The 19,689-nt window shown below is 59.7% G+C and overlaps 2 protein-coding genes across 3 annotated transcripts; one reads left to right on the top strand and one right to left on the bottom strand.

Annotated features, from left to right (window-relative positions):
* Positions 1 to 3,243: 3,243 nt before the first annotated feature.
* On the bottom strand, positions 3,244 to 7,470 carry IL10RA (interleukin 10 receptor subunit alpha; the record flags this gene model as incomplete). Its single annotated transcript, XM_083878196.1, has 7 exons — positions 3,244 to 4,996; positions 5,113 to 5,237; positions 5,392 to 5,542; positions 5,846 to 6,012; positions 6,266 to 6,444; positions 6,534 to 6,654; positions 7,407 to 7,470. The coding sequence occupies 7 exons, from the start codon at positions 7,468 to 7,470 to the stop codon at positions 4,040 to 4,042; spliced, it is 1,764 nt and encodes a 587-aa protein (XP_083734322.1). The 3' UTR covers positions 3,244 to 4,039.
* Positions 7,471 to 10,518: 3,048 nt separating this feature from the next.
* On the top strand, positions 10,519 to 19,246 carry TMPRSS13 (transmembrane serine protease 13). 2 transcript variants are annotated; one of them, XM_083878198.1, is made up of 13 exons: positions 10,519 to 10,623; positions 15,128 to 15,302; positions 15,546 to 15,647; positions 16,338 to 16,460; positions 16,539 to 16,668; positions 16,866 to 16,958; positions 17,043 to 17,086; positions 17,362 to 17,488; positions 17,595 to 17,767; positions 18,123 to 18,221; positions 18,443 to 18,585; positions 18,683 to 18,835; positions 18,940 to 19,246. In XM_083878198.1, exons 1-13 carry the CDS (start codon positions 10,603 to 10,605, stop codon positions 18,952 to 18,954), a joined length of 1,398 nt encoding a protein of 465 aa, XP_083734324.1. In that variant the 5' UTR covers positions 10,519 to 10,602; the 3' UTR covers positions 18,955 to 19,246. The 2 variants fall into 2 exon arrangements, with proteins under 2 accessions (XP_083734324.1, XP_083734323.1); XM_083878197.1 differs by having other exon boundaries at positions 17,362 to 17,521.
* Positions 19,247 to 19,689: the final 443 nt, after the last annotated feature.

Below are 19,689 nucleotides of genomic sequence, written 5' to 3'. Positions count from 1 at the left end.
CAGGACAGGAGCCCATCAAGGTGATCGGGGTTGTCTTGGGCATCGGGCTGGCCCTGCTGGTCCTGGCGAGTTTTGGCTACACCTTCATCCGGTGGTACCGGAGGGGCCACTCCCGGCGCCGTGAGTACGGGCAGGGCAGGGGAGAGGGGGACAGGGCAGGGGGACAGGGCAGGGGACAGGGGGACAGGGCAGGGGACAGAGGGGACAGGGCAGGGGATGGAGGGATAGTGGACAGGAGGACAGAGCAGGAGACCAGGGGAACAGCGTAGGGGACAGGGCAGAGGACAGGGCAGGAGAACAGGTCAGGGAACAGGGGAACAGGGCAGGGGGGACTCAGAGCACGGGGCTGCAGGGACTGGGGTGTGGGGAACATGGGAGATGGGGTGCAGGGGGGCTCTGGGCCAAGCTGGGGGCACTCTGAGGTGATTAGGGGGATGCACAGTGATGTCCTGCTGCCTGTCCTGCCTGTCCCCACCCTGACACGCAGACTCACAGCAAAGCAAAGGTGGTTTCATGGCAACACATGGCTCTGACACCTCTCCCTTCTCTTCCTCCTGCCTCTCCAGGGCCTGACTTTGTCTTCAACCTCTACCACTCGCGGTGAGTGATGCCCTGAGGGGACATGGGGCACCCTTTGTGCAGTGCCAAGGTGTCACACCCCCCTTCCCAGTCCCAAATCCACCCCATTCTGCTGTTGGCAGGGGCTGGAGAGGGACAGGCAGCTTGGTGACCTCTGTGCTTTCCCTGCAGTGGGTTGGGGTCAGTGGCACTGGAGCTGGTGCCACCATTCAGCATCAGTGGCTCACTGGGGACCTCAGGCAGCGGCTATGAGCCCTTCCACAGCCAGGGCCAATGAGAAGGGAGAGCAGCTGGTGAGAGCTAGCTGAGAGCCGGGCAGGTGAACAGGTAGGACATCCCCTTGTCCCTCCTTGCGCCCCTGTGCTGTGCCCCAGAGCCTTTGTGCTGCCTTGCAGCCCCTGGGAATCCCAGATTTCCTCAGGACAGCCCCAAGGTTTTTCCAGCCAAAGTCCTGCCTGTGGCTGTGGGGCTTCAGAGGCTTTCCCCGAGCCCTGGTTTTGGTTTCTCCTCACACAGGCTTTGGTTTGCATTTCCTTCCCCACTGTCCCTGAGATGGGACGTGTGGCCAGGGACAAAGTATGGGCCTGGAGCCTGTGTGCTCTTCCTCTCCCTGTCTCACACTCACAGCCCAGCACCAACAGAAAAAGCAACCAAAATTGGCCAGGGGGAATTACTCTGTTTTCACTTCTGCAAGAAACAGCCCCTGAATGTGCTGGACTTCAACTGAAATGGCAACAGAGCAGTTTCTGTTGCTAAAAAAGCTTCACAGAATCACAGAATCATTGGGGTTGGAAGGGATCTCTGGAGACCATCTGGTCCAACCCCCACTCCACCAAAGGTGACCTGGAGCAGGTGACACAGGAACACACACGAGTGGGTTTGGAATGTCTCCAGAGACGGAAACTCCACAAATTCCCTGGAATGTCTCCAGAGAGTGAAACTCCACCAATTCCCTGGGCATCTCCTCCATCTGCCATTCTCTCTCTGGAGGTGCCTGGGCCAGCACTGGTGCAGCCTCCCTTTGCTTGGGATGGAGAAAGAGGACGCAGCCTCATTTAGGATTCCACAACACTGATCCTGGTGAGAACAGCCACATTCCCCATGGCTCAGAGACCTCCCAGCCCCCTGCACACCCAGAGACCTGGCAGCAGACTGTTCCTTAGGGGACCAGTTGAGGAGGAGGGTCAGGAGCCCTACAACTGGATGACTGGATTTGTGCAACTGCAGAAAACTCTGTGAGGAAACGGGGAATCTGTCTAAGACCTCCTCCTTCTCCATCCAATATCTGCACTGACGTGGAAGTTGGCTCTCCACACTGCCAGTGCAAGGAAAAGCCTCAGAAAGCCCCTGTGGAGTTCCCCCTGGGGTTTTTTGTGCCAATTGCCCTCAGTCTCAAGAGAACAAGTGGCTGTGGAAGTGCCTGGAGCACAGGAACAGCCATGGGGAGACACTGTGGCCATGGAGAGGGGCCCTGCTTGGCCAGGGGCTGGAGAGGCATGGGGGGGCCTCGGGACCATTTCCTTGCAAGTTTCAGGTAAAAAAAAAAAAAAAAAAAAAAAAAAAAAACAAAAAAAAACCACTCATGAGAGCCCCGTGGTTGTGCATAGGGAAAACCAGTGAGGACAAAGTAGGATTTCCAGAGAGACCATTTGTGCTCTTGGCTATCAGAGCTAAACCCTGTGGCCTGTGGCTTTCTCCTGGATGAAAGGAGATCTCTGACTGCTCATGGGGAGGGGGAAATGCCACCTCCTGGGGGCTGGGAGCCCTCCGCGGTGAGCAGGATCCAGCAGATATCTGCACAATGCAGCATCTAGCTGTGGGGCCTGACGTCAGCGGCGTTTAGAAGAAAAAAAACAAAAAAAAATCACGCTTTCGATGACTCCATTCTCCAGAGGAAGCTGAAAAAAATAAAAAAGAAAGCTGAAAGCTCTAACCCTCAAAATACACAGAGGCAGAGGAGATGGGGCAGGAAGAGGCTCCCAGTGCCCTCCACATCCCTGTGGGATGCAGGGATGGATCTCACGTGTGAGCAGTGCCACGTGAGGTGTAAGAGAAGGAAACACAGCACGGGTCAGCCCCCTCCTCCTGCCTGCTCTGGAAAAGCTGAAAATAAAACCAAAAACCCTTCACCTGAAAACCACATTCCCCGAGGAGGGTTTTTTCCGGCAGTTTTACTTCCCACCATGAGGGTTCCTGGAAATGGAGTGTTGGAAAAACTTCCCTGTGGCCTGGAAGGTGACCCAGGGTGAGCTGTTGGGTCTCATCCTGTTTCCATTCTGATGACAGCTGCTCACAGCATCACAGAATCTCTTAGTTTGGAAAAGACCTCTGAGATCATGGAGCCCAGCCTATGACTGAATGCCACGTTGCTGAGCAGAGCCCTGATTGTCATCTTTCCTCCACCCCTGGGCCTGACTTGTTCTGCTCTTGTCTTCCCAGGTGATGCCCTATGGGATGTGCATCCCTGTGGAATCACTGTGAGCAGCCCAGCTCCTTCTCCCTGCTGTTCCTCTGGTGATTGCTCCCAAAAATTCCCCAGGGACAGCCTCCCAGGAGTTCAGGTGCATGAGGAGCTCTTGGGGAGCTGCCTTGGTTCCCCTTTTCCCCAGTTGTGATGTGGAAATGCTCTTCCCCACGTGAGGCAAAGGCACATTGCCCCTTGCTGATGGGGAACATCCAAATCTGGAAACAGAAACCTCAGCTTGGCCTTAGGAGAGGATGAACAGACAAATGGACTGAATAAATTACACCACATCCTTTCTGTATTTACAAATGAAATGCAATAAATAATGTCTGTATCCAACAGTGGCAGAACACAGACCATAGTGTGGGTAGGACTGCCCTGGCCCATGCTGGGCTTGTAGGTGCATCCCACACCCTGTCCTGGGGCTCTCCCAGGGGGCTGGGTGCTGAAAGGTCTCTGTTGGGTCAGGAAAGTCCCTCTGTCCATCCGTGTGAGGTCAGGCAGGGCAGGAGCCCCGTGCTGCCAGCAGCAGGGTGCTGATGTCAGGCTGATGTCTGCTCTTGGTGTCTGTGTTGTGAAAGGCTGGGATGGCATCAGGAGTGTGGACATCAGCAGGAGGAGCCCAGCTGGCCCGGAAAAGGGGGAAGTGGAAACACAGACTGCCCCAGGCCCTGAGGGTGGCCCTGCACTCCCTGCTGGGCTGCTGAGGAGGGAAGACAAGGCAGAGGTGTGATTCCTTGGTGGCCCGAGGAGGTCAGGATGAGCTGCTCCAGGACAGCCCATCCCTGTCTCCCATCACCTGGACTGGCTGGAGGGATGCACTGGGGGCTGCCCACAGCAGAATTGGGCTGAAGCAGCCCCATCAGTGTCTGAGCTGGTGCTCCTGGGCCACGGCTGGGCCTGGCACTGTGAACATTCAGGGGTCAGGGGTAGCTTATCCAGTGGCAGACGAGGTAGTTGCGTTAGAGGGCAGGGCTGGTGGCCCCAGGGGGCAGGTCACAGGCGGTTGTCCTTGCTGTCCCCGCTGAGCTGGCTCAGGGGCTTGATGGGAGGCATGATCCAGTTGGAGCTGAGGCTGGAGACGAGTGGCAGCGTACCCAGGAAGGCAGTGTTGTTGAAGATGTTCAGGTCAAAGGGAGTTTTCAGATCAGGGCTGGCTTTAGAGGTCAGTGGAGCATTTGGAGCTGCCCAGCTCAGCAGAGTGGGGGCTTGGGGCCCCACCTGGCTGGAGAAGTCCCAGGCAGGGGCTCCCCATGGAGCAAGGTCCTGTGTGAGGGGACGCTCAGGAGAGGACTGCTTCAAATACCCCTTGGACACAGCCAGCTCAGAGCACTCGATGTCCAGCACGGTGTCGGTGCTGCCCACATCCTGCACGGACCCTGCACAGCCCGAGGGGGGCACTCCCTTGTCTGAGGCCTGCTCTGGCCCCACGGTGCCCTTAGACTGCTGCAGGTACCCCCGGAACTCCACATCATCCTGGCCGGGGGCAGGGGAGAGCCCAGGAACCCCTGGGCTGGCATTCCCACTGCCAGAGGGGCAGCCAGGAGCAGGGCAGGGGCTCCCCAAGCCCACCCCACTGTCCTCAGTCATGGGCAGCTGCTGCCTGTAGCCCTGGGGCTCAGGGCCTGCAGAGCAGCTCGAAGAGGAGGAGGACGAGGACGAGGAGGAGGAGGAGGAGGAGGAGGAGACGTGCAGGCAGATGCCGCTGTCGGTGCTGGTGCCGCTGCTGTCCCTGCTCCCCGTGGGCCCCAGCGGGCACAGCTGGTCCTTGGGCCATGCTGGGAGCTTCCAGCCCTGCTCCAGGGGTGGCTGGGCTGTGCTGGTGCTGCCCTCAGGGCTGCTCTCCGGCTCCTTCTGGCACAGGAAGAGCCGCTGTGTGGGGTCTGCATCCAGGCTGCCGGAGGGTGGGGGCTCATGCTCCACCCGGAGCGAGCTCTGCTTCATGAACGACTTCTGGGAGGGAGAGGAAAAGGGGAGTGAGCTGTGCTTCTTCCCTGCTTGGTGTCTGCCCCTCCCAGCACTCCCCAAGCCTGCACCCAAAGCGTGGCATGGCACTGTCCCTGCCTTACCAGGACAGATGGAGTCCTCACAGGTTTCCTGATGTAGGTACATGCCAGCAGAGCCCCGAGGAGGCCCAGCAGCAGCAGGGTGATGAGGGAGGAGCTGAGGATGGCTGGGAGAAGCTCTGAGCTCCCTGCAAGAGAGGACGTGACCAGGTGAGGGGGGTCAGGGGGATTCCTCAAGGCACACAGCACCCAGAGGTCCCTGGCATGGATCCCCACACTCCCAGGGCCAGGAGGCTGGGGGGTGCTGCATACCGTGGCTCCCCCTCCCTGTGTCCCACTTACTGTCCCTGTGGCCGGTGGTGACACACTGCTCGTCAGTGCGTGAGGTGGGGACAGGCCTGTTGGCCAGGCTGGGCTCCACGCTCAGGCAGTACTCTGTGACCCAGAACAGCTCCCTGATGGTGAACTCTGGGCTCTTCTCCACCACTGTGAGCTGCAAAACAACACAGGTTGGCGCCTGAGAGCCCCCAGCTCCTGCTTTCCTCCCCCACTGTCCCCTGGCCTAAGTCCCCAGGGTGTGTTGTGATAATGATGGCAGCAGCTAGATCCAAAATCCCCACAAGAGCTGGAAAACTCTGCCATAAAACATGCAGAGAAACCTCTCTGTGCTGCTGTGGCTGTGAGAAAACTCAGCATTTACTCCTACAGCAGACCGTGCTTTAACAATCTGGTTCTCCACTTGAGCAGCATGGTGTGGGACAGATGGGAACAACACGGGAACAGCAACTCATCTCACCGTGTGGTTGTCCCGTGTCCTCCTGATGTACACGTGGTACTGGGTCATTGTCTCCTGGAGGTCTCTGTACTCCAGGCTGATGTTCCCGGGGGGCAGGAGCAGCTGCAGCCGCACCTGGATGGAGTTGCCCATCACGGAGAGGCTCTGGCCCGCCAGGCGCAGGCCAGCTGGAAGCAAATCAGTCACAACAGCAGGGTCAGGGCTGTTTCCTGTTCACAGCTCTCAGCCTCTGCAGCACCAGACAGAGTTGTGACTGTCCCACCCATGCTCAGGCTGTCCCATCCCCCTGTGCAGCCCACCTGCCCTCCAGGAAGGTGTGGAGGGAAATCTCCCTGCTCTCATTCATCCCACAGTTCTTTCCAAGCAGTTTGGCACCCTGACCCCAACTCCAGCAGAGAGTGGAGGCAGACCCCAACCCACCTTCCTGTGGGGAGAAGGAACCAGTTCTTTTCCAGGAGGACTTTTGGTCCCCGGACACGGCCATGACCCGGGCGTAGTAGCGCCGCTCTGGGTCCAGGGTGTAGTTGGTAAGGTCACAGGAGAGCTCCGAGGTCTTCCCGCACTCTGGGATGGGGGTCCAGGAGATATTTGAGCCATAGCTGTGGGGAGAAGAACCAGGGGTGAACAGAGAGCTGGAACCAGGCCTTGGGCAGGGCAGGACCCCGTGTTCCCCGTGGCTGTTACTTACACTCTGTACTCCACGTTGTAGTGGGTGTTGCTGGAGTAGTTGTGGCCTGGCTCCCACCTCAGCAGGTGCCATCCCACCTCGGCAGTGAAGCGCACGCTGCGGGGGCTCGGCAGCTGCTCACCTGTGGGGCACAGGGGAGCTCAGGGGGGGCTGCACAGCCCTGCCCCACCAGCCCCACAGCAGCCTCAGCACGGCCTCCTGCAGCATCACCCCGGGATGAGTGAGGTAACAGCACTGACCACCCGAAACGGGCAAGCCTCTGCCCAGATTTCTCTTTCCAGCTTCCAGGAATTGCTCAGCCCCCTCTTCTCCTTCCTCTTTCTTTGGGGACAGCCCAGCTGAGGCTTCTTGGTGCTTTTCTGCCCCAAAAAAGGAGCTGCATTTGCATCCCCCATCCCCTGCCATTCACCACCAGCTCTGTTTGGACTCAGCTTTCCTGTTTTTCTCATCTGCTGCCGGGGTGAAACCAGAGTTTTCACACCTCCTGTCTGATCTCAGTGTTGTCACCTGGCAGAAAAGCCCCGCTGACAACATCTGCTGCCTTTTCCTTGCAGGTTTCCCTGGCAGCTGCTGCCTGCTGGCAAACACCCAGCCCAACACAGTGTCCCCAGTGACTGTGGTCACACCAGTGGGGACAAACGAGGCTGGTGCCCCTCACGGAGCCTTTGGGTTCCCAACCAGCAGCGAGAGGCAAGCGGTGAGCAGGGAGCCCTGGCCATGCCCTGCCCCAAAGCACTGATCTGGGGGATGAGCACCCAGCAAAGGTGTCCAGGCTGCGGCTCCAACCTTACCCCCCACCCCAAGGAACCCACGCAGAGCCGTGAGGCTCAGCCCCCGCCAGCAGGGAGATGAGAACCGGCACAGGAGACTCACCGTGGGTCAGGCAGGCAAGGAGCAGAGCCAGGCACAGGGCCAGGGCGGTGGCAGAGGGGACCATGGCCGCTCAGCATCCTCCGTGGCGGCGGGGCGAGCGCGGAGCCCGGCTGTGCCCCGGCAGAAGCCGAGCGCTCGTTTTTCCCCCGGGGGCTGGCTCAGTGACGTCTGGGAGGCGTTCGAACAGCGCAGGAAAGTCACTGAGAAGCCACTTCCACTTCTCTTTGCTGTCCACCCACTCACCCCCAGCCTGGGCTGGGCTTTTCCGACAGAGCTTGAAAGGAAGAATTCTGAGGGCTTTTCTGAGCAAAGTGGGGCCGTGCTGAGAAAGGAGGGTAAGAGTAAGTGATGTCTCTGCTGCTTTGCTGTGAAATGAGGTGTTAACAGCACAGCACAGGTGAGTGTTGGCACCGAGGGTGACCTCTCACAGGGGTTTTCCTGAGCACAGCACCGTGTCCTGTCCTGCCAGCAGATAAATCCTGCCAGGTTCTAAGCAGCCCTGGAGCCCCAGGAGGGGGTTCTGGCTTTCCCTTCCTTTAGGATCAGCCTGCAATCCCCCTTCCTCCATTTCTGGGCCCCAGTGACAACCTCTGGGCTACCCTGTGTCCTGCAAACACCCTCATACAGGGACGACATTGGAAATCCAGTGTGACACAGGGGCTGCCACTGTCCCTGGGGCTCTGGCAGCCCCCCCGGAATGTCTGTGATCCCATGGCTGTGGGGTCTGGCCCCATGGCAATGTCCTGCCTGTCTGGTGATGCTGGGGTCTGAATCACCACTCAGCAGACTGTGTGTGAGTGCTCTGCTTTGCCTCAGAGCTTGCTTGAGGGCTTTCCTGGGGCTCTCATGTGATGGAGAGTGATTTTCCTCAGAAAGAGGAATTTCCCACAGGGGAATTAGTGGGAAAGGACACAGATATAAAGAGCAAGAGAAACCAGAAGTGCTCTGGGCAGACTCAGAGAGCATCATAGTGGACACAGAGATGCAGGTTCCTCTTTGAAGAACCATCTTAAAGACCTGAAGTGGGAGATTTCTCCTGTTTTCCCTGACTTATCCTTCCTAATGAAGGCCAAGGGCTTCCATAAACTTGCAGCCTGGCCACAGCACCAGCAGCAGATCCCCTCCCTGCCCTGGGTTTATTCCCATCCAGGGCAGACCAGCTGATGTCCTGCCACTCTGCTCTTGGCCCCTGAGTCAGAACTGGCAGCCACAGAGCTGAGGAGTCCTGAGATGAAGCACAGCCAGTCCCACACAAAGCCACAGGATGTGCTTCGTGTAAAGTAATGACAATTAAAAGCAACGGGAGCAAAACCCAGGGAAGTGGGAGTTCTGTGGAAGAGCCACCGTGGGGCTGGCCCTGTGGTGAGGCAGTTCAGAGGCTTGGGAGAAGTGGTTGGCAATTTAGAGGAAAATGAAAGAGGCTGAGGAGGAACGAGAGTTCTGCAGAATGCTTGGATGGCAGGGAGGACTGGGGCTGGAACCCAAGCTCTGCAGGGAGGAACTGCCAGGTGCCACAGGAGAGGCTGCTGAGGGGACAGTGTGAGCTGGGGGTGATATGGCTGACCCCAAAATGCCTCCCTGAGGACACACCACAGAGAAACCCAGCCCAGGAGCACCTGGGTCTGTGCATTTCCCTCCCTGCTGTCCCTCAGGAAGCTTCCCAAGGGTGACAGAAGGGTCAGGCAGGTGCTGCTGCACCCAGCAGGGCAGGGATGGGGCCGGAGGGCTGGCTCTGCACAGCCCTGCCGCAGGACAGAGCACAGTGATCCTTATCCCAACTCCATTGTGCCTGGAGGTGGGAGCAGCTCTCCTGGGCTGGTGGAGCCGGCTCTGGCTGTGTGTTTTAGCTCCTGTTTAATGGCTGGGAGGGCAGGAGGGTGCAGGGAGGGCTCACAGCAGCGTTACCATCAGGGAAGGTGAGGATTTTGCCCAGGTGTTGTGTGTAGGCTGACATTTACCATCAGGCTGCTGGGGTCAAGCCACACACCCTGTTCTCTGGAACTTGCTCTCTGGCTTTGCAGCAAGCAATGAACGATTCCTGGAGCTGTTTTCTGAGAATCCCCTTCAGAAGTGGATGCAGCAGCTTAAGGGGCATGGCTGGCTCAGGACTGTCTGGGGATGCAGCTCAGTGCTTGGCCACCCCTGGCACTCAGCAGGCACAGCCTGCAGAGGCACAAAAAGCAAACAAAACACCCCCCAAACCACTCCTGCCTGTGAAAACCACAGAGGAGCGTGCTGTGCAGTGAGGGCTGGCTCAGAACCCCTCTATGAGCTGGGATCCTGAGAGCAGCAGGGCTCATAGGGATCCAGTCCCAAAAGGAAGGAGTTTTGCAGCAGGGCTTCTCCAAGCTTGGATGTCCCTGCTTGTCTCCTGCACTTCTGATGAGCAGGTGTGGGTGGGGAGCTGGATGAATAAGGGACTTCCACTATGAATAATGCCAGGAGAGACGTGTGGCACTGAGGGCCATGGGTCTGGCTGTCAGAAGGCATAGGATGAAGCTAGGCCTTTCTCCTTTAATCTGCATGTTCTCACCTATTTCTACCTGAGTTCAGGAGAGCATCCCCCAGGTTGTGCCTGCAGGGGAGGCAGGAGGCTGCTGCTGGCTCCTGGAAGAAGCATTTAGCAAAGAAGCTCCGTTAGCAAAGGAATAAAAAGGCCTCCAGAGAAATTAGGGGGAAACAGCATTTTCTTTCCTTTGGAACAGGGAACTCCCGACTTCTGGGTCACACCAGAGAGGCTCCCCTGGGGCTGGCCATGGCTGTGCATCCCTTCTTCTGTGCTTGGCTGAGCAGGAGAGCTGTGGGTGCGCGAGTGGGGGGCACAGAGGGGAGGAAGGGGGGCTTGGGTGGGCAGGCAGCCTGAAGAGCAGCAGGGAATCCCGGCATGCTGCTGTTCCCTGGGGCCAGGTCTCCCTTGCTCGCAGATTCCCCGGGCCCCTCTGGCCCTGCCCCGCATCCCCAGGCCGGCCGCACAGGGCAGGTGTTTTGCAGGCTGTGCCTGGAGCAGTTGGGAAACCGGAGGCGCTGGAGCCGGGCGGCAGGTCCGACAGGTTTGCTCCTGGCGCTGGCACTGACGTACGAGCCCGCTCGCCAAACACCTCCTGCCCCGGCCCCGCCGAGCTGGCTCTGCTCGGCACCGCGCTGCTGGCATGGCCGTGCCGCAGCTCTGAGCCCAGCCCAGCCCCGATCCCGGTCCATGGACGGCAAAATATCCCCGGTAAGTGCGGGCGGCTCCGGGCGCCCCATGGACCCGCTCCCCTCGGGGTTTGGTGGAGGGACCGGGCTCTCCCTCCTGCTCTCCGGGGTGTTGCTTCACAGCAGCCGGAGGGAGAAGGAGCCGGGGGAGCTGCCTGAGGCAGCCCTTGGCACGTGGAGGGAGGGCAGCCAGCAGCATCCCTGGTGCCTGCCCCGTGCTGGCAGAGGTGTCAAGGCTCTCAGGTACTTTGCCGCACTAGAGCTGTGAACTGAGGGAACCAGTTGGTGCTGTCAGAGGGGTCTGGTGGTACTTGGCACGTTCCTGAGCCCACGAGCGTTTTCCAGCAGCACTGCCCTGGTGGGCACAGCTCCCGCTGCTCCCCTCACCTGCTCTCCAGGCAGTTTTTCCTGCGTGTTTTTTGGGCTGGGCTGTCTGGGACCTGCTCAGCCTTGGATGTGGGGCTTTGCTGAGCATCCTGTCATGAGGAAAACATCCATCCCAGCTGGGCACCGGGCGAGGCAGCGAGTAATTACCGTGCTGAGCAGCGCCGGCTGTGCCAGCGACATCCGGAACAAAGGCGGCGGTGACGGCGGGATGGGGCTCCAGGGGAGGCAGGGCCAGTTCTGACACCGTCCCCTTCCTGCCCTTGACATGGGGGTCCCGGCCAGGAGCAGGACACAGTGGGCTCATGCTGGCTCTGAAGAGATGCTCTGGATGGCCCCAGAGCAGGGTGGCATCGCTGCATCTTGGGGATGGTGGGGCAGGAACTGGGATGGCCGCACGCAGAGACAATTGCTCAATACTGGACAGCCCCACTGGGTCACCTTGGCGTTGTCACTTGGGATAAATGGGCCATCAGGGTGCTGGGAGCCACCCTTGGTTCTGCAATGGCAGCAGCGTCTCTTTGTCTGTCCAGGCCTCTGTTTGCCCATCTGTGGAGTGAGGTGAGCAGTGGCTTCTCAGCCCCTGGAACGTTTTGGGGTCTGTGCCCAAAGGGTGCTCACACTGGCACAGGATGATGGCCTGTCCCTGGCCACATCGGCCTGGCTCAATTGACAGTCAGTCACCTCTGCCTGCAAGTGACCCTGGCTGCTTCGGGATTTCACTCTGCTGTGTGTATCAGGGCCTTGGCAGTGTCCTCTCTCCCTGTTCAGGTGCTGGGGTCTGTCCGCTCCCAGGTAGGCCCCACTCAGCAGTGGCACTTGAGCAGGATGTTGTCACCCAGAGGGATGGGGGCTCTCACAGACTGGGACGTCTTTGTCCCTGGCGAGGACAATGTCTCCGTTGTGTGCTGGCTGAGCTGCTCTGCACAGACAATTGATGCTTCACAAGCAGGTGAAGGAGTTCCCAGCCTGGACACAGGGCTGTGAGCACCTGTGAGGGTGGGTGGCTGAGCTCAGCTGGGGAGGAGGATCTGAGCCAGATCCTTCCAGCTTTTTTAAGTCAGGTTGCCTCTCTCTTTCCCCTCTTGATGCTCCAGATTTTGGGGGGTTCCTGTGTCCTGCTCCTCCAGGACACAGCTGGGCCCTGGCTCTGGTTGCAACACCCAGGTGTTCCCTGGCTTCCGCTTCCCCTCCCACTCCGAAACTGCGGGTGGCTGCTGGCTGGTTTCCCTGGATGCTGAGCCTCCAGCCAGCCTGGATTACCTTTCCCCTGGTGATTGTCCTCCACTGCCATGGGTTTGGGAGCCTTCCCTCCACGTCAGGGTGTGGAGCTGCAGGTCAGTGCACGTGACAAAGGGGACAGGCACCTCAGTGCTGCTGTCCTTGGTGTGGGTGCCTTGCCCAGCTCTGCTCTGAGCCTCAGAGCAGGGACAGGGAGTTGAGGGGGTGTTCGCACTCCTGACAGCTTTAGCAGAGGGCTGATGCTGCAGACAGGCAGTGTCTGCTGTCTGCAAGGTAAGCAAAGCTGGCCAGGAGTCCCTGAGTGTACTCAGTGTCCCTCCTGGCTGTCCTGTGAAAGCAAACCAGCTGTGCCACAGGCAGGGGCTGGCTGTGCCCTTCTCCCCACAGCACGGGGCACTCTTGTGGCTGGTGGAGCATTTGCAGGGAGGCCGTGGGGGAAAGGGCTCAGACCGCAGAGGCACGTGTGATCCGGGCTGGGCTCTGCCTCTGACTTTTACTCAAAAGCCAGCGAAGGATGAGTAAAGGTTTTGTGGGCAGGGTCATGCGCTCTCCTCTACAGAAACATCTCTGCAAAACCACCACTTGTTTTCTCTGCTGCACAGGCCCTACACTGGGCCTGTGGCAAGAGCTCTTCCACCTTCTCTGACAGGCCCCCCCAAATTATTTAGACTTTAGACTTTTAAGGAAATAAGCAGCTGAAAATTCACCTGAGTGTAAGAATGTGCTTCCTGCTGAGCAGTGCTCAGAGCAGTCTGACCTATGGCACGTTTGGGTGTTAATTTGATATATTTGCACACTGGAGGTGGGAGTGTTGTGGCATCCAGCATTGCTGGCTCCCTGGGGAAGCCAGGCTGTGTTTTCTGTGTGTGGTGGAGAGGTTTCTCCTTTGGAGGATTGTAGTTCTGCTGGTCTGATAAGCAAAGGGTTAGAGCTGCTGCAGGGTGAGATGTGACACATCAGACGTGTGGAGATAGCACACAAATGCCACAGGAAAATGGTATTTACAAAAACCTCACTTCTACATAGGCAGGAGAAATTCTTTTCAATGAAGGGTTCCTGGCATCCCCACATTGCTTTGCTGAGGACCTGCCACAGCTCTGGCTGACAGTGGGTACTGGGGGTACCCAGGGATGCCCCACGATGTGGGTGTGTGGGAACTGAAATCCCATCAGTGTTGGGACTGCTTGGGCTCATTAGGGGAGGGCACTGCAGGGCACCCTCCAGCCCTCCCAGCCTCGAGGAGAAAACTGAGGGCTCTCCCTGGCACCTTTGGGAGAAGGCAAGGGCTGCAGCACTGCTGGGAAATCCGGGTGTAGGGAAACCTGGAGCAGATCCAGGCTTGTCCCTGCAGTCTGGCAGGGAAGGGGTGAGAGTGGGGCTGAAGCATAAAACAGAAAGTGCCTCTCTCCGCTCCTCCCCGTGCACAGGAGCCCGGGGAGCTCCACACCAGTGGGGAGGTGGCTCCCCATGGCCGGGGGGCATCAGCCGTGCCTGCGCCAAGGGCCCGCGGGGGTGGGAGGAGGTTTGTGGCGGGGGGGGTGGCCCCGCACACGCCGCTGCTGCTGGCCAGGGCGGGTGGGCCGGCCGCTCCCGGAGCCCGGGGATCGGCGGGGATGTGCTCGGCAGGCACAGCCCGAGCGGCGCGGGTGTGTCCGCGGTGTGTCCGCGGTGCGCGGCCGGCGGGAGCCGCGCTCGGACCCTGCTGTGCGGGACGCGTGGCCACGCCGCGGCCGTGACTCACAGATAATGCCCAGGAAGTTACAGCAGCGCTCCGCCAGCGAGGGCACAAAGCACCAGCCCCAGCAGCATCGCGACCTGCTCATTAGGGCTGCTGGTTCCGGGCAGGAAACGCGAGGGCACCTAGCTGGAAGGGCGAGGGGCGCTCCCAGCCGTGCCCCCGCTGTGCCCGTGTCCCTGTCCTGCCCGTTCCAGAGCTGTGCTCCAGTCTCAGCACTCCTCGCTGGCCTGGCAGGGAAAGGGATGACTTCTGGTCATGGAGAAAGGTGATCTCCAGCAGTGCAGGGCAAAAAAATCAGAGGCAGGCTCCCAAAGGGATGTGTTGGAGCCCATCTCTGGGTGGTAAGTGCAGGGTGGTGGCTCCACTTCGCCCCGGGTTCCCCTTCAGAAGTGCTGTTACGAATCTCAGAATGGTTTGGATGGAAAGGGACTGAAAGGTCACGCAGTTCCAGCACCCTTCCCATGGGCAGGGACACCTTCTACTGGACCAGGTTGCTCCAAGCCCCATCCATCCTACAAAAGGTAGAGGAAGCAGCATTTATTTTGGGATTTGTTTGCAGGTCCTCTCCAGAGGAAAATTAGAGGCTCTGGCTTCTGTCACCAAAGGAGCATTTTGGAAGAGTATATTTTAAGGAAAGGAAACAGATACATATTCTTTTGTGAATTCATGGATCAGGAGTGACACAACTGCAGAGCAGCATTCCAGGCTGCAGGACGTTTCAGGGCTTGGAAAACACCGATTATTAAGTATTACTAAATGACAGCTGGAAATTGCACTGTATTTTTCAAATGGCTAATTAAGGATAGATGCATAAATTGGGGCACTGGCCCTGTAGAACTGGGCCACAGCATGACTGTCACGGTGCCAAATACCCGGCTGATTGCTCGGCTCACAGTGATGGCTTTAGGAAGTTCAGCTGCCTGAAGGAGAAAAACTCAGTGACAATGAGGGTTTTGGCCATCCTGGGTGGGATATGGCTCAGGTTCTGGTACAGAGAGAGGCACTGGGGTGGTGACTCTTCATGAGGTTCATGGTTCTGTGAGGAACAGGCTCACTGTGATGCCAGGGGTGCTCAGCTCCCTCCTTCACAGCTGGCAGGGTGGCAGCTGGGAGACTCTGGTGGGCAGCAGTGGCTGCTGGTGACAGTCCCCTCTGCCTACAGACCACTGCCTCGCCCAGCAGTGTCCCCCCCAGCCTCCTCCATGTCTCCAAAGTCAGCAGCATCTTTGGTGCCAGACCTCCGCAGCCTCGAGAGAACGTCCTGGGCATCAGCTTCAAACCCTACAGCCCCGAGAGTGGCCCGGCCCTGAGCCCCTGCTCAGCCTGTGAGAGCACACGTAAGGATGGGGGACCCATGGCCCTGGTCCCTCGCAGGATGGGGAGGGATGGAGGGAGGCAGGGATGTCACAGACATGGGCTGGTGTTTCCCTGGGGTGTGAGGGGCAAGGGAGAGGACAGTGACCACAGGGCAGGTTGGGCTGTGTGTGGCCCTGCTCTCCCACAGCCCAGAGGGGGACAGCAAGGTCTGGGTGCCCCAAGGAGGCAGCTGCCCCCTGACCCTGCCTCTGCCCTGCTGCCAGGATCCTCCATGTTCAGAGCTCCCTGCATGAGCCAGCGGCGCCTTGCGCTCATCTTCTGTGTCTCCGTGCTCATCGTGCTGCTCATCGCCCTCATCCTGCTGTGTGAGTGGGGGCCCAGCCCCGGGCGGCTCCAGGCCCCTGGAGGGGATCTCAGAGGAGCTGGGGGTCAGCAAAGTCTGGGGATACCCACACTGGGAAGTGCCAGAGGGAAGCCCCTGGCCCAGAGACAGGGATGTGTTCCTCCCATTCCCTGAGTGTTCCTGACATCTGGTGGACAGACAGGAGCTGGGGAAAGGAGAAATGGAGATCTGCTGCCTGGGCTGGTGGCAGTTTCTGGGGGGTTGGGGCTGCCGTGTGCTTCCTGCTGCTGGGCTTACTCTGGTGGGCAGCAGGCCACCCACAGCACCCACCATGGCCCTCCCCAAGACAAATCATGGTCCGTAAGCAGAACAGGCAGAGCCACCAGGGAATCCCTTTAATCCTGGTGACATCCAGCTGTCATTCTCCACTCTCCAGCTGGTGAAGCATTCACAGGCTGAATGCATTTTCTGTGGATGAAGGGAGAGGGGCTTGCAGCAGTTGGGCAGAACAGGGGGGTGCTCAGGGTGGCCAGAACTGCCCCAGCCCTGTGTCCAGCAGCTCCTCCCTCTTGGCTCAAACACACTTCACACTCCCACCCAGTGACTGGGAATGCTCCTGTGCCTGGCACGCCTCCAGATGCCCACCCAGGGGGGTCACAGCCCTTCAGCCATGGCCAGCCTTGGCCTCAGCGTGGTGTTCTCCTGCTTCCAGTCATGTTCTGGCGGTCACAGACGGGAATCCTGTACAAGGAGCCAGCAGAGAGCTGCAAGGACAGCGCTGTGCGCTGTGACGGCATTGTCGACTGCTCCCAGAGGAGTGACGAGCTGGGCTGTGGTGAGGCACTAGGAGCTGGGATGGTGGGGATGAAGGGAGCCCTGGAAGCACCCCTGACCTTCCTGCTCCATCCCACAGTGCGCTTCTCCTCCGAGGAGTCCTTGCTCCACGTCTACTCCAGCACCGAGAGCCAGTGGCTCCCGGTGTGCAGCAGTGACTGGGACGAGTCCTTCTCAAGGAAAACCTGCCAGCAGCTGGGATTTCAGAAGTAATTCCTGCAGGATGGGTTGTTCTACTCGGCTGCTGGGGCCCTGCCAGACCCCTGCCCTGACTGTGCAGGGTCTGCTGTGCTACTTCCCCCAGTGTTGTGTTTTCCCACCGGAAGGTGGCGTGTCCAGCGCTGCTCTGGGCATAGTGCAGGGACCAAGCGGTCAGTGCCTCACTGTCTGTCCTCTCCCCTCCCAGTGCATCACAGACAGAGTACATCCCCCTGCACGTCTCTGGCAAGAGCCTCACCGTGACTGAGGAGCGAGAGACCATCCAGCAGAGCCTCAACAGGTACCAGGGTCACCTCCTGCCCTGCCCCTGCCCTGGTGCCGCAGGAATGGGGCTGAGGCCGGGTCTTCCTCCTCTCTCCTGCAGCTCCCAGTGTCTCACGGGAAAGTACGTGTCCCTGCGATGCGCAAGTAAGGATCTGGCTGGGTCAAAGCTGAGGGTGGGCCCCCTTTTCACAGCCTTGGGAGTTCTTTCCTCCCTTCCCAGCACAGGGCTGGGTAAATGAGACATCTTCTGGAAAGTTTTCTGAGTTGATAGAAAACTACCAGCATTGCATTCCTGGTGCAATTCCAGGTGCATTCCCAGCACCAAGTGTGGTACCTATGGGTGGTGGGAATGTTGTGTGTGTCCCCCTCCACGCTCCCCTTCTCCTGGGCCTTTCTCCCAGCCCTGCTCTCCCCTCCAGCCTGCGGGCAGAGGATTTCTGGCCGGATCATCGGTGGGAAGGAGACCTCAGTGAACAAATGGCCGTGGCAGGTCAGCGTGCAGTACGGGCCCATCCACATCTGCGGCGGCACCATCATCGATGCCCAGTGGGTGCTCACGGCTGCTCACTGCTTCTTCATGTGAGTGCTGCTGCCAGCCCGGGCACCCAGCCCAGCCCCAGGCCCGGCTCTCACCCCTCTGCCCCATCTCCAGGAACAGCATGAAGATCCTGGACGACTGGAAGGTGTACGGGGGAGTGTCGGACCTGAAGCAGCCCATGGAAGGTATCGCTGTGTCCCAGGTCATCATCAACTCCAACTACAGCGACGATCATGACGACTATGACATCGCCCTCATGAAGCTCTCCAGGCCACTGACGCTCTCAGGTGAGGTCTCTCAGCATACCTGGGCTTGGGCTTGTTTGGGGGACAGGGAGATGGACAGGACCGAGAGGCCACTCGAGTCCCCTGGGAACTATGGGCTGTGTCCAACCCGGCTGTGGCCACCTCACTTGTCCCATGGCCAGGAAGGGTCTGGCACCCACAGCCGTGGGCTCAGCTGTGCCACCAGCCCCACATGGGGCCAGAGAGACCCTGCTGGGATGGGCAGAGAGAGGAGCCTTTCCTGAGCCCCACGCTCCTCCCCGGCTGCGGGGCTGTGACGATTTCTCTCCCGGTGACTCATCCCTCGCTCCCATCCCGTCTCCTCCCTCATCCCTCGCTCCCATCCCGTCTCCTCCAGCCCAGGTCCGCCCCGCCTGCCTGCCCATGTACGGCCAGAGATTCCAGACCGGCAGGTCCTGCTTCATCACCGGCTTCGGGAAGACCAGGGAGAATGAAGGTGAGGGAGGACTGCGGCTGCCCGCAGGCAGGTCCTGCCCACCAGCACAGCCCTCGAGGGCTTTCCCGCAGGGATGACTCTGGGGATTGCCCTCTCAGTTGCGAGGCTTTGCAGAAATGAGACCTGTGAGAAACACCCGCTTCCTCCCTCACTGCGGAGGGGCCGGGGGCGGTGGGGGATGACGAGGCCCCTCCTGCCCCACAGCTCTTCCTGCCTTGCAGATAACACATCCCCGAAGCTGCGGGAGGCCGAGGTGAAGCTGATTGACTACAAGATCTGCAACAGCGACAAGGTGTACGAGGGCTACCTGACCCCCCGCATGATGTGCGCCGGCTACCTGCAGGGAGGGAAGGACGCCTGCCAGGTGAGCTGGGGGCACACCAGGGGACAGCTGCCCCATTTTGGGTACCCACAGAGGGTCTCCTGTGTCCCCTCCTGACCACTCTGCCCCTCTGAGCCAGGGTGACAGCGGAGGGCCGCTGGTCTGCGAGGACGATGGCCGCTGGTATGTGGCCGGGGTGACGAGCTGGGGGACAGGATGTGGCCAGAAGAACAAGCCCGGAGTGTACACACGTGTGACAAAGCTCCTCAGCTGGATATACAGCAAAATGGAGGTGAGGTGGCAGGGCTGTGCCTGGGCAGGGCAGCCCTGGAGAGGGGCTGTACCCCCAGGCCAGCCCCTGGCACCTCAGCCTGCTCTCCTCTCTGTCCCCTGCAGAGCGAGAACGACTAAGAGCGGGGTGGATACTCGCCTGGGCTGTGCCTCCCCAGCTGCCACTGCCCACTGCACTGCCCCAGGCTGCTGCCAGGCCACGATGGCACCAGCCAATCCCCCACCTCTCTCTGGACTGTCCGTGCAGCCAGAGACCTGTGGCCGCCCCAGAACTCTGGAAACAGCACCTGCAAAATGACCCTGCCCTCGCCTGGTGCCAGGGGTGACATGGTGGTGGCTGGGCACAGCAGAGGGGACACAGCCCACACTAGCAGCTGGCTGTGCTGGCTGGGGGACACCTCCTTGCCCCGTGTCTGTGGCTCTTCTCCTGTAAATAGACCTGTCTGGACAGGGTGTGCGAGTGCTTCCTGGCGGGGCCGTGGCACACTCCGTGGGCGAGGGGCTGCCAGCAGTGCCCGTGGACAGGGAACTCTCTCCCTTTGCCAGGTCACAGCTGGGCCACCTTAGGGTGAAGGGTGTGGCAGCTGCGTCCACACTGACCACACCTCCGGGGCCACGCCGGCGGCTCCGCAGCCAAGGGGATCCCCGAGGTGTGGATTTCCCACCCTCTGGGAGGGACGGCCGCTGCTCCCGTGTTTGCGGAGGGATTTAGGAAGTGCCTTTTACGGGCTGTCCCTCCCTGCCAGAGAAATGCCTGTTTGTTTATTCTTCCATGCCGTGGCTCTGGTCTGAGCCAGCGCTCCCTCCCAGGAGTGCAGCTGCTCTCAGTCTGCTCCGGGGAGGGTTTTTTGGGGC

Source organism: Zosterops lateralis (genome assembly GCF_965231275.1).
Source record: "Zosterops lateralis genome assembly, chromosome: 25".
NCBI classification, from domain to species: domain Eukaryota; kingdom Metazoa; phylum Chordata; class Aves; order Passeriformes; family Zosteropidae; genus Zosterops; species Zosterops lateralis.
The sequence above is the reverse complement of the archived record's forward strand: the minus strand, read 5'-3'. Positions and strand labels throughout refer to the sequence as shown.

Excerpts from the sequence above, each read along its gene's own strand:
- TMPRSS13 (XM_083878197.1), top strand. The coding sequence starts at position 10,603 with ATGGACGGCAAAATATCCCCG. Across the intron at positions 16,461-16,538 it reads GAGTGACGAGCTGGGCTGTG|TGCGCTTCTCCTCCGAGGAG; the intron begins GTGAGGCACTAG and ends TCCATCCCACAG. Across the intron at positions 17,087-17,361 it reads CGTGTCCCTGCGATGCGCAA|CCTGCGGGCAGAGGATTTCT; the intron begins GTAAGGATCTGG and ends TCTCCCCTCCAG.